Genomic DNA, 13459 nt, shown 5'->3' on the forward strand with positions numbered 1-13459 from the left:
ACACCTTTTCCCTCACAATCTATTCTGGTTTTCGGTGGCAGCTTGGGAACCTGACTCTGTCTGTACCAGCACAACTCAGCCTGAGCCCAGGGAGGTGCTAATGCACTTTTCCTGCACCAGAGCAGACTCCAGAGAGCTGCCATCCTCAAGCAGACTGCACGTTGTAGCCGTCCGATTAAAATTCATCTAAGAAAACTGCCAAGAAGTCTTCACAGTTGTCATAGCATCCATTTCACAAGTAAATTAGAGACAAATTAGTTAAGAAGTCAGTCCAATTCCTAGGAGCACTTGGCAATCTCACTGAGAAAATCTGCGGCAAAATCCACAAATCACAAAATTCTGCATACTGGTCTTTAAACAGAGCTCCACGTTAGCAAAATCCCTCTCCATTGATGCCCACAGGAAGGTAAAAATAAGCAAACTAGCTTGTTCTGAGGTCAACGCTTAAACTTGATCCTGCTTGCCACACTTGGTACATACCACGGAGATCACAGATCACAGACACTGAGCACAAAGAGGATGAGGACATTCCTAAGTCAGCACACCGTTTCCTTCCTTTGGGGTGAGCGTGTCAACAAATCCTTTTTACTCACTAGCCACATCATCTTCCAAATTAGAGGCGGATATCCATTTACAGAAATGTGCACTTATTTCCCTGCAGGAAGCCACCCAGCCCAACGCGTGAGGGCAGGAGAGGCGTCCCAGCTGTGGACACCCATGCAACTGGTGGCACTCACCATGCACTGGCACTTCTGCTCCCTCTCCCAACACACTGAGCGACCTGATGTGCTGTTTGCGGTGCATCCCGTATGCGGCTTCAGAATAAAGAAGCATCGCAGCCTGCCATTTCGTAGCTCAGATACAGACAACTGCTCCATCCAATAATTTCTTTCTACAAGCACTATTCATTAGACTTCTCATAAATACTCCTTGTACTCTACAAGCTACCTTAACAGCAGGGAAAATTCAATTTTTATTTCAACTTGCTATTCCTGCAATTGAAGTAAGACGTCAAAGTGAGCCCTGCTATTAATAATGATTACAGTCAGAGGCTTAAAATAACTGATTCAAAACGGTGCCCAGTTCGACTGCCAAACTGTTCCTTAGACACCTTGCTTGACTTGCATCAGTGTCTCCTTCAATAAAATGGGCATAACAACTGTTATTTTTCACTTACTACCAGTGGAAAATTAAACTGAAGATTTAGTTTTCCCCTAAGTAATTACCCAATGCCTCTTAAGAACAACAGTATTAAAAACAAACAAACAACAACAACAAAAAACATTTTTTTAAAAAAAAAAACATAAGGCATGACCATCAATGTTGTCTCAACAACAAACAGACAAAAAAAAATCTTATTAACCTAATAGGAATAGCCAGGCTCCATTTTTTTCTGATTTTAATCCAAACAACGTGCACTCCGCCATGCCCTCTGATTCTGGTCATAACACTCAGCATTATTCATCTAACAGCTGACTCGTGCGTGATCTCGCAGCACACTATCTCATCAACACATCTACAGATTGAATATTTTGCTCTCACGTTCTTTAGTTTAGGCTTTGGTTTTATTGAAGTTGCAATATTTTACACACAATTTTACCTCCTTTGGGGTCCACCTAAGCTCCACTGGAAATACCACCCTGAAGAAGCCCACATCTTCTTGCTGTGCTGCAAAACCAATGGGTCTAGAGACGAGCAGGTCTAGAGACATGAGGCAGAACTTACCAAGTCTTCCATCTTGACAGTTAAAGGGAAAAAAAAAAAGGTTTATCCTGCTTTGACATCCAGCACAAGAATGAGTAGTAAAAACCTCCCAACCCCAACTCTGATTCTGCCATTGACCCTTGAGTGAAGCCATGACAAGCCACAGGCTGTCAGCTGCAATTTATGAATCAAGGTTGGCTTTGGCAGATGGGCCTTAGTATCGCAAGCCCCAGCAAACTGAGAAGCCACTCACTATGTTATAGATAAATATCTTTAAACTTTGCTGTGCTACTTCCACCACTACTAAACTAACGAGCCTCCTTTGTTTTAAATGAGTGATGTTATCTTCTCTCTGCATGGCTTTGTAACTTCCAAGTCATCCTCACAAGCAATGGACAGCAGGGCAGACAAGTTCTACGTTCCTCAGAAACCACAAAGATAGGGTAAAATAGTCTGAGTTAGGAACAGAGAAGGTACCAATGGCACAACAAGTTTAAGGCCACATTTACCCACTTTATTTTGAGGCAAAAAAAAAAAAAAAAAAGAAAAAGAAAAAGGAGAAGAACAGAAAAGGAACAGAAGTGAGTTATGGGAACTCTGTGGTATCCAAGTCAGAAGAACATTCTGTTTCTCCATACCTGAATATTAACCATGAGAAAGTTTTAAAAACAATCAGCTAGCCACATAGGACAGTCTGCTCATATATGGTTCCCACTGATTTTAAGCAGAGCAAGATGACCTTGCAAGATATTTTATACTTTTCATATGGACGAGCCCCCGTCTACCCACACACAGTCATCAACCTCAGCTGATTTAATTCTTAAAATGTCATTTCACATCATATGCTTTTGCTTACCAGTAAAGCACTAGTACCAAATACAGAGCAAGCATGTTTTCAAAAGGCCAATGTTACTGCTAACCGAACTCTGCCTTGGGTGTACAACTGGCCCGATGGGGAATTGTGCTAGAAGAAAAAAATGGTTAACTGTTGTTTTCTCATTAATGGGGTGGTTCTTCTATCACTGCCAGCTTGAACGTTTGCCTAAAAGCAAAGATACAGCACAGAATTTTGAAATTCTTCTTGATATCCTTCAGATGTAGAGGCCTGCCATATTATGCATTTTATATATTCAACAGTGCTGGAAAAAAAAAAAAAAAAAAAAAAAAGGAAGTCATTTTGGTCTATCACTGGGCATGAAACAGCAAAGCCCAACATTTCATGAAATTAAAAGAATAAATCAACTTAGTGGGTGCAGCTCAGCTGCATTCTTGATCACTTTAGGACTGTACTGTTCTAGTAAATGGCCCAACTCCTTACTTTAATACTGGATATCCTTCAGGGCGCAGGGATGAATCCTTTCTGGTCCCTTGGCAATCTGAGGTCAATGACTGAGGGGGGAGGGAATACTTTAAATCTGATACTTCTGTTAAAAAATAGCTATGGAGCAACATGCTCAGGTTTCGGCACAACAAGGACCGAGTGTGTTTTAAGCTCAAGAGCATACGTCTCTCTGCATAAGTACTGCAAGTATATCATGCCAGCTCTCAGAAATTGAGGCAACTTTTCCATATCATTTTGGACAATTTCACCAGCTGAAAACTCTCTCTCCCACAGACATATCTATTTTAAGCACAACTATGTTTCACGAAAGAAAGCAAGGAGCTGTTGCCTACAAAACACAAAACTCATGGAAGTGGGAGGTTTTATTTTTGTTGCTGGTTTCAGTTGAAAAAATAAAATAGAAAAAAAAAAAAAAAAAAACATAACTGTGGGATGCGACACTCCGTTTACGACCACACACCACTTGCCTGGCACATCTCCTGCAGCTTGCCACTCCTCAGGATTGCGAGTACCATGGGACAGCTGAGGTCCAGGGGCTGCTTGCTCACCCCTGGGCTGAGGCACGGACCATGTCATCCCATCTCACATGCCTGTCCTGGTCAGCACAGCCAAGGATGTGCCCACTGCACAGCACAGGCATTGGTTTGAAGTAGCAGGAGCAAAGGGAAAAGACTTGAAAAAGAGCATTTTCCCATAAAAAGGTATTTACGTACAAGCCTGCAGGCAAAGATGCACCATCTTACACCATCCTACCAGCAAAGGATTGCCCAGACACTCTTAGAGCACCGCAAAGGTGCCATATATGCCCTGCAAATGCAATAAAGCCTTGCTGCCTCCTAAAGAGGCTGTGCGCTGCCTTGATCGTACCAACCTTGACAAAAATAACCCAGTAATGCCGTCCGTGCAAACCACATTTTTTTCCTTCTTGAAAGGTGTGACCTTCTGTCAGTACATCCTGATCCAACCACTCTGCATCACTCCTTGCTTTATGAGAACAGGCAGCAAGGAATAAACTTGGGCTTGGCCTCTATGCTCCACAAAACAATACGGAACCACTCCTGACAGCCAGCTCCCCAGCGTCCTGGGATCCTGATTTCTTCCTCACGAGTCTTTAAACTGCACTTGCATGTGACTAAAAGTCTGCAGGTGAGGCATAGACGGTCTGTAAGCTGCTCTGGGATAAGGGAGATCAATGTAAGCCTTTACGTCATTTTGCCTGCATAGTTTAACTCAGCAACTTTTCCTAAGTATACAAGAAAGAGAAGCTCAGTCCCAGACAACATGGAAGCTGATCGCAACATTAGCTAGCAACTGCAAACTGCATCTGCATCAACTGACTTAAAAAATACTATCTGTGAATCGTAAACAGAAAGGAGGTAAAAAAAACACCTCCAAACATACAATAATATCAGCTGTTGGTTTCCTATCAGACATAAATTTTAGAGGTAAATGTAATCACACACTGCAATCAATGCGCACCACATGCAGCACAGGGCAGCTGCAACAGCAAAAATGACCACGTCATTGAGAAGCAGAAACCAAGCTGAACTTCAACATCATGAGGCTAACTTACTGGTATTTTGGTTTCTTGTTTGTATTCAAAGGGAAACAGAAGTGACATGCACTTAATTACGTTATAATTCCAAGCCTAATTAGAGCCATTTAGATGTTAAGTACTATTGAAGTGAATAGCATACAGAAGGATTGAGTGCCCATCTTTTCTTCTGTTACTACTTGCCTGGAAAGTGTCCTCTCTTATATCTTAACCTATTCTTGTATCTTAACCTCTTGCATCTCACCCTAATCGAAGCCGCAATTTTCCTGACAGATTTCTGGTGTTTTGTCTTCTGATGGGGTGGTGGTTCAAGGCACTATTAGGGAACAAAACAGAAAGCATGGCATATTTCCCCCCCACTTTCACCATGCTGGAAATTTGCACTACTCCTCAATCACATGTAGCTTTTGGAGTTCCTCTGCACCTGTTTTCATGAAGTATGTATAACATCCTTCACATTTTCTTTAGTGGGGTCAGAGTAGAGCATCTGACCTTTCACACTGTCCTTCAAACATGCACAAAATCCCAGGCCTGGCATACGTCGTAGCAGACTGTGTGAGGCCTGCAGGCCCATGGCTGCTATGGACTTGCCTCTCTGGTTTGGGCCCCAAGCCCCAGCCATGACTTTGAAGTAACTCCACACATCATCAAAAGGACAAGCTTTGGTTCTGCCTCGTTGGACTGATTCAACACATCCTGTGACAATGGGTGATCCGATAAAAATGGCCTACGTTTAAAGTCTAGGTCCAAAGAAGAATGTCAACATTATCTGGAATATTCCGGAACTTCTTGCTTCTTTGAAGATTTTGGGGGGGGGTTAGGTCTTTTTTCACAGACAGATTCCATCTCTGAGAGGACCACCTCCATCAAGGATTTTAAGTTTTGATACAGCTCCCATTTACTTTTTAAATACATGACAAAGAAGGCTGCTTTTTGTCTTACTCCGTTGCCAAAAAATACTGAAAGGATTCTTCTAAACACCTCAAAGTCCCTGCCAAAGACCAACCCATTGGAAACTCTGTCCAAATAATAAACGTTTGCAAAAGCTACCAAAGGATTAAATCAGCACAGTCAAGCTGAAACTTCAGTTGCAGGCAATGTATTTAGGTCCTTGCAGTAAGAGTAATTTCTGGTGTACCAGGGATCAGCTGTAAATACACTTTGCTGCTGGAATTTAGCACAATTTTCTGCTTCCGTGTACTATTTCCTCTGATGCGGTACTTATAAGCTGGTCAGGAACAAGATCCTGAGGAACTTGTTAGTTTCACCTACAACTTCAATCCTCTGGCATCAGCAGATCTGAGCTGCCCGTTTCTATCCAAAGGCATTCAAGCCCAGGGGATTATCAGGGGAGCTTCTGCACTTTCCAGTTTTAGAGGCTCCTCTTCTTGTGATATTCACAGGATTTCACCCTTTCCTCCCTTCTCATCCTCCTCTGCTACACCATACACACACACCAAATTTCACCTTAGGTCTGCTCCCAGGATCCACAGCCTTTTGCAGATTAAGTCCTGCACCTCATTATGTCTCAGGAGCGGTGACTGCCTGAGCTCCGCATGGCAAGGCAGGGAGATGGGGAAAGTGGGGAACGGGAGGGAACGGGGGGCACTCGCTCCTTTTAAGGATTTTAGTACTGTCCCCAGAAATATATATATGGAAGAAGAACATCTGGAAAACATCTTGCAAAATGTTACAGGGAAATTAAGGCAAAATTAATATTAACAGCATATTAACAGCATCTCTTGCGTTCTTTTACTGCAGCTCCTAAAAGTCCTGTGGCCTGCTCCCAGAGCTCAGAGCAGCAGCTCAGCTATGAAATAACAATAATCCAGCAAGACACAAGCATACCATGCTTCGTACTGTGCTTCAGAGGCCCGTTAGTACACAAGAAATTTAAATGCTTTGCTCTCGTAACCCAGAACTGCTATAAAGGCACTCTCTGCAGAACACGCAAACCATCTGCTCACCGTGGTGAACGAGAGCTAAAATAGGAAAGAGGCCTGCTCCACAGATATGAAGGATTTGTTCTCTGAGAGATGATTAAATACTAATTAATAGTGATAAGCCTAAAGAAATGGCACTATGCAAATAAAAATGGTTTTACGGTACCTGTCATCTGCTCCCTACAGTCTCCCCTGGAGTATCCTTCTAAACATTTGAGGTTTGCAATGCACTGAGGTCAACAAGATTCTCACCCACAGATTTGGTGGATGAAGAACAGATTCAGTAAGTACTACAGATAAAGCTAGCATCTCTGTAACAAATCACATTGGACTTAAATGCATGTGGAAGACTGAAAGAGATGCTTCTTCAAGCTTACATGCACAAACAGCCTCTCTAGATATTCATCTATTAACTCATTTGCACATAAATTTGTAGGACAGTTGCAACAACAGAAGAAACGATGATAAAAATCCAGGGGTGGAGACAACTAACGGTACCAGGTAATCTAATTTACTTCCCTGACAGCACAGGGAATTGATAAACAGTCACATAATGAGAGATCAAATCAGATTCTTGGATCCATTTTAAATTCCCTAGGTTTATCTACGATAATTGCCTCCATTTCCTTGACAAGCAAGTCTGGCATGAACCAGCATCCAAAAAGAAAGGACTCTACTGCTTTCTTGACCAAAAAGTACCAACAAAACCTCCTGAGCACTCTTCTCTAGAATTTGAATAAAAGCTATTTAGACCATACAGCCATTTGCTTAGAGCAGGAGCGAACAGTAAGCAGCAGAAGCGTTTGCTACACAGATAACAGCTCTCAACAACTCCCCTACCCCATCACCTGCAAAAGAGCAAGGATGTCTGCCACTGCTTGTTTGTGAATCCATCCTGTGTCTCCTGAAATATAATTTAAACACTTCAAGTCGAGCACTATCCCTATTCACCAGTCCAAACTGATCTTATGTGCATCATAGTTTCCATCCCCCAAAACTAGAGAACCCTCCAGATACAAACTCCAGGATCACAGTGTAGCAGGTAGCTCTTCAAGACAGCATCAGTTACACAGATAGCAAGAGAAGAAGGAGCATTTAACCAACAGCAAAGTTGGCTACTAGGTCTGAGTGATGTCTGGAGGCCCAGCAGCCTCCCCCCGAAGCCCTCCCACCCAGGCATCACCAGGGGCCAGTGGGGGACCACCAGAGCACCCCTCCTGATGCAGCCGTGCCACTTCTTGCAGAGCCCAGGCTTAAGTCACAACTTTGTCTTTTCTGTTTACTCTCACTTACCAGACTTGTCATGCTGGCATGGCTCTCAGCTTGGACCACAATTAAGGGTTTTTTATGCTACAGCTTCAATAAAAAGAAGAAAAACCCACCCCAAACCCCAAAGCTAAAACAAGCTGGATGAGTACCCCAACGGGGAATCTAGAAAGCTGACTCTGGAGGTATGTTTCTACCCTTCTTTTTTTTTTTTTTTTTTTAAATCTAGTTATTTATTTAACCAACAGAAATCACCTTAGGCTGTGCTCACAAGAAAACACCGTTATCTTTAATCTTTCATGTATGTCATTATGTGAATGGAATGGGAAACAACCGAATTAGGGAGGCAACTGCATGAGGTTGGTGCCCAAACAACAGAGCACTTCAAATCCATCAACTTGCGGATAATGTGCATTTTTGAAAGAGTGATTTTCCTGGATTTCAGATAACTAAGTACAAAAAGTGAAATTTCTCTTAAAAAGTAGAGCAGCTTTGCGGTCAACAGAACCACCAAAAGACACAACAATCTAAACTACATGGGAAAGCTAAAACATTTCCCAGAATACTTCCTTTATAACTGTTCAAGCAATTAATAAATCAATAAAAGAAAAAAATATAAGCATGATGAGAGAGATTAAAAAGACCAGATACATGCACAAACCAAAACAGAAGCACTGAAAAGTTCTGGGGAGAAAACTGGTAATTCTAGTAACCCAGCTGGACATTCATAGTAAAGATGACTCATACCACTAGTAACTCAAAGGGACACACAAAATTAATGCCATGTTATAATGAACAGTCTGAACTGCTGTATTCGAAGATGGGTCAGCAATTCAGCCATAAATTCGCATTACAGAGCAGGCCATCACGCTTGATCTTTGTCTCGGGCATTTCTCACAAAACGCCTTTGAGCTCTCAAAAGCGCACGCGAATGCCACCTCCTCCAAACCACTGCAGCGTGAGGACCGGGTCAGTGCAGCGGTGTCAGAGAAGCCCCAGAAGCTGACAAGGCACGGGGAGGATGGCCCTGGGCTGCTGCCAGCCCTGTGGATGTGGAGGGAATGACGAAGATGCTCCCACCCCCCCGCTGCTGACCTCCTTTTCTGGGAAGCCTGCGAGAAGAGGGAGATGCAGGGGCTGCTCTTCCAGATAGAACCCCCCAGGCCCCCGTGACAGCAGGGAGCATCCCTCCTCACGGGACTGAGAGTGTTTTACATCACAGGGCCATCTTCTGCTGTAGCATCCCTGTGGCAGCTGGAGGAACTGGCTACAAGGAAGGTTAATGCTATGAAAAGAAATAATTCCAAGCTATTGTAAAATGACAGCGCTGGCAGTGGCCTCACAGCCAAGGGACATTTGCATCTCCTGCCACGCTCCGTCCATGGCTCTCCTGTCACCTGCTAACCCTCTGTGGGGACGTACAAGGACTCACAGGTCCATTTTCCAAGCAGTAAGAACTTGGAAAACTAAACTGCTGTTTTGCAAACAGATACCTTAGTCTCAATTTTATCGCGTTTCAAAGGGCAAAACAAGTTCTAAGAACCTAATTTAGTATCTCAAACATTGATCTTGGTCTGAAGATGCTCTTCAAATCAGTGAACCGCCTTGCAAAATATCTGCATGGAAACTCTACTTGCATGCTCTTATTGCGTTAATTAACCTCAAGAATCCCCCATACCAGCAGAACAGTATGAACAAAGCACTCATTCGAGTGCCAAGTGTCTCACAGGACCTAAAATCAGAAGCTAATCACCTTGCTACGGGGTCTGTTTGGGACAACAATAAGATTTGTGTACAAGATGAAACCCATTTTCTGCAGAGGTATGACTTTAAGGACCAGTGGCTGCATGCCTAAAGCTCCTTCCCAAAACACTCCAAGGCAGGCTGTTAATCTGATAACAAAACATATTTCAAAGCCTTTACAATGACAAACTAAGAATACATACATTTTAAGACAACAATCCACTTAAGAATTAGATAAATAAAAGGTTGAAACATGTCATACCCATATAGAAAATACACTTTGAATTCTAACCCAAAATTCATCTTCCCTTAAAAATAAGGCAGGTGGTATCTCAGATTTCTGCAAGCAATTTATGGTACCCAAAAGGAGAAAAAAAAAAAGCAAAAAAAAAAAAAAGCTAACAACCAAGCAGTGTTTTTACTGCCTTTTTTAATCTACTGGTTCCAAACCAGATGCATTTGGCACAGCATTCTGATTAGGAAAAAAATGGCTGTTGAATTTTTATTACTATGTCCCTTAAGGAGCCAAAGCAGTAACCCTAGGCATTTAATGTGTACTATGAATAACAATACATCCGAGGACATAAAAAGCTTGTTATCTCTGTTTATGGAATTTTTCTACCATGTTGATACAGTTATGGAAAGAAGTTGGGAAATACGGCGAGGGAGAGGAGAGAAGGCTATCAAAATAACAAATACTGTTAAATAAAACCTATTTGGAAATGCACAAGCTACGCAGTACGAAACATGAATAAGCTGCGTCTCTTCATTACCACCCTGCAGCTCCCATGTAGTCAGCGAAGCCTCATTTAATGCCTCCACTAAAAGCCTTCAGCTGCATACATCTCACCCATTGATAGAAAAACGCAGCTCAGATTTAACCCTGACAAACTATCACTCATGATAGGCACAATCTGCGTACACAGATTTTCTTCTTTCATACTCAGTGTCAACACAGAGAGTTCCTTTTCGGCGTTTCAAAGCAGCTTCCCTGGATTCAAAGAGGCGCCTTCCCTCCTGGTCCCCTCGCACCACAGTCCACAGGCACCCAGCCATACACCCGAAGGGCTCCCCCCGCACATACCTCCCTGCCGCGGGACCTCTCTCCTCCATGCGTTATACTGCAACTCCATCCCCCAGCAAGAGAAAGCAGGGAGCTCCCTGACACCCGTATGAACCGCAGCTAAGCAACGCGGGACTTTCTCCTGCAGAAATTGGCTTACAACCTCCCCAAAAAACATGGGGAAGCTGTCAGGTGAAAAAAATTCTACAGACCAGCCATTTCCAGCGCTGGTTTGTTTTGCTTCCAGTATCTAGATAAATCCAAGAAATCAAATTTTAACATAGCTCCTTTTGTTGAACCCTTCCCATATTTTCAGCTTTGAGAATTCATGGGGGACCAAGTTTGAGTTACTCTGGGTCTGGAGCCAGTAGTGTGCAAGAATAAGAAGAGCACCCCAGAAAATAACTGAGGGGGACTGAGACAGTGCTGCACATCCCTCAGCTCCCAAACTTGCCTGTAAACAGAAAAAGAGGATACGGCCAGATAACACCATGTTTCTGCTGGACTCCTGGCATAATTTATATTAAGTGGGTCGATTCAAACCCCAAGAAGGGGCCAAAAATGTGAATTAGTTTTTGTTCTGCCATGCTGAAAGGGGGGACCCATGACAAAGACTTAGGGTCTGCTGTCATCTACTCTTGATCCTTTTGTTGTCTTCTCCCACTGAGATCTGTGTAGGTTCCCCTAGGCTGGTGCCCTGGGAAAACAGATGCACCACAGAGCACGATGGAAAAAAAAAGTCACTTTTTTTTTGCAGGTTTCTGCCTCCAACTGTTCATTTTCTTCATTCTCCTTCTCCAGGCTCCAGGAAGGGGACAAACAAACTGACAGCTGTCAGGCTTTAAGTGCCTGAAGAGCCACTAGTGGGCCATGCCCTTGGGGAAGACCGGGATGCATGGGAGCCTGGCAGCCTGTTCAGAGGAAAGGGATTTGCACTAGAGCATCCCACCAGCACAGGCGCGCTGCTGTGGCCCAGACCAGAGCTCAGCTGTGTTATTTACCCAGCGCAGTCCCAGCTGTCAACCTGGCCTGGCATCAGCACAGCCTGCAGCGCAAATGCCCTTAGCCAGCTGCTTGGCTCCACGTACAGTTCTCTTTTTTAATGAGATTAGCCTTCATGCAATGTGCTGGCTCAACGGGCACGACGATTTAAGCCCTCTGTTTAGTCGGGGTGTAACGGATAACGGCGGTCACTTTTAAAGAGACGTCATCTGTAAAGATACCGCGAATTCACCGGAGTTCCTGCAGCTGCTCAGTCGTCGCTGGAAGAAGAGAGGCTTCTCGGAGAGCTGCCGGGATCAGAGCGCGTGAAGGGGCGAATCCTCACCTTGGGGTATGTGCATAAACTTAGCAGGCTGCCTACCTGCAACCGGCATGAAGGATCTACTTGTCAACACCCCCGACATCCAGCAGATGATCCCAGCTTCCTATCCACTTCAGTCATCGCACTGCGTGGTTACCACGAGCGTTATAAAAAGAAGGGTGGGTGTATTAAATGCCTGTGGGGAGAGGGGGTCTACCACACGGGATCCTGCCGTGGTAAGGCTCCGCAGAACCACTTTGGGTTGGCTTTGGGGGATTTCTGTTTGCAAAAGCATATGGAGCCAAACAGGACAAGTCACAGAAGATGTAAAGTATTATGGTGATGCACAAGCAAGGCTTTGTCGGGAATACATTTTTAAGCAGCAGCATGAAGATCCGAGTTACCCGGCTTCACTGTCACTTTCCCCAGCACCCAGCCATTACAAAACGCTCACAGATAGCCAGCCTGCCTTGCTGGCAGGCGACAAACGCGCCCCGGCGATGCGCAGCTGCCGGTCCCCAATGGCACACAGCGGGGCCATTCCCCCCGCCGCCGCCGCCGCGTTCCCACTAAAAGCTCTTTTAATCCCCAGCTCGCCGCCGCAACACGCAGCTCTGTGCCGGCGATGTGCTGAGGAACAGGCCGGGGTGCCTCCAGCATCCCCCGCCGCCGGGGCTCCCCGCACGCCCCCCGCCGCCCCCATTAATGCATCTGGGTCACCGGGGCGGGCTGCGGGGGGCCCGGGCCGGGTTACGAAACGCTGGGTGGGCACCGGGGGTGTGCAGCGAACACCGACGGGGGGCTCGGGGAAGGGCCGGGGGCTCGGAAGGGAGAAACGCGGCCGGGGGACCGCACGGGGGGCAGGTGGGGGCTGCCGGGGGGGCTCGGCTCGGCTCGGCACGGAGGGAGGGAGGGAAGGAGGGAAGGAGAACGGGAGGGCGGCGGCCGCGCGGCCGCGCCGCACTCACCCAGAAGACGAAGGAGTAGATGATGAGGAGGGTTTTCAGACACGTTATCACGGGTTTGGTCTCCATTCTCCTCGATGCCATAATACTGAGATCCCGGCTGCAGGCTGGGCGCGGGAGGAGGGAGGAGGGAGGGAGGAGGCGGGCGGGGAGGCGGAGGGAGCGGGAGGTGAGCTCAGCGCTCGGCTCGCCCCGCCGCGCGGCTGCTCGCCGCAACGCCGGCCGGCCGCCGCCGCACCCGCGGCCGCCGCCAGGGGGAGAGCGGGGAGACGCGGCCCCGGAGCTGCCCCCGAGGGAGAAAATGTCTCCCGGCGCCCCTGCCCTGCGGGGGATGAAGAGCTCTGCGCGGAACCGGAGGGAGCAGGGCTCCCCCGGGTCTCCTCTCTGGCTCCCCCGGGTCTCCTCTCTGGCACCGCTGGCCTTGGGCTGAGGTTTCGTTGAGTGGGACTTATGGGTGGTGCCTCACAAGAGCAGGTCGTGAAGCTGGGATGCTGCTGGGGCCTGATCCCTAACCTTGGCTTTGCCTCAGCCTCAGATCTGGACTCTGTCATAAAACTCGTCTGGGCATTGAACCC

At 46.0% G+C, this 13459-nt stretch overlaps 1 protein-coding gene across 1 annotated transcript in view; it reads right to left on the minus strand.

Annotated features, from left to right (window-relative positions):
* Positions 1 to 13038, minus strand: part of TSPAN7 (tetraspanin 7) — a 91061-nt gene extending 78023 nt beyond the window's left edge. Inside the window, exon 1 of the mRNA XM_035316015.1 lies at positions 12888 to 13038. Coding sequence (XP_035171906.1) covers positions 12888 to 12968 — 81 coding nt within the window. The 5' untranslated portion in view covers positions 12969 to 13038. The remainder of the gene's footprint in view (positions 1 to 12887) is intronic.
* Positions 13039 to 13459: the final 421 nt, after the last annotated feature.

Source organism: Oxyura jamaicensis, chromosome 1 (genome assembly GCF_011077185.1).
Source record: "Oxyura jamaicensis isolate SHBP4307 breed ruddy duck chromosome 1, BPBGC_Ojam_1.0, whole genome shotgun sequence".
NCBI classification, from domain to species: Eukaryota; Metazoa; Chordata; class Aves; order Anseriformes; family Anatidae; genus Oxyura; species Oxyura jamaicensis.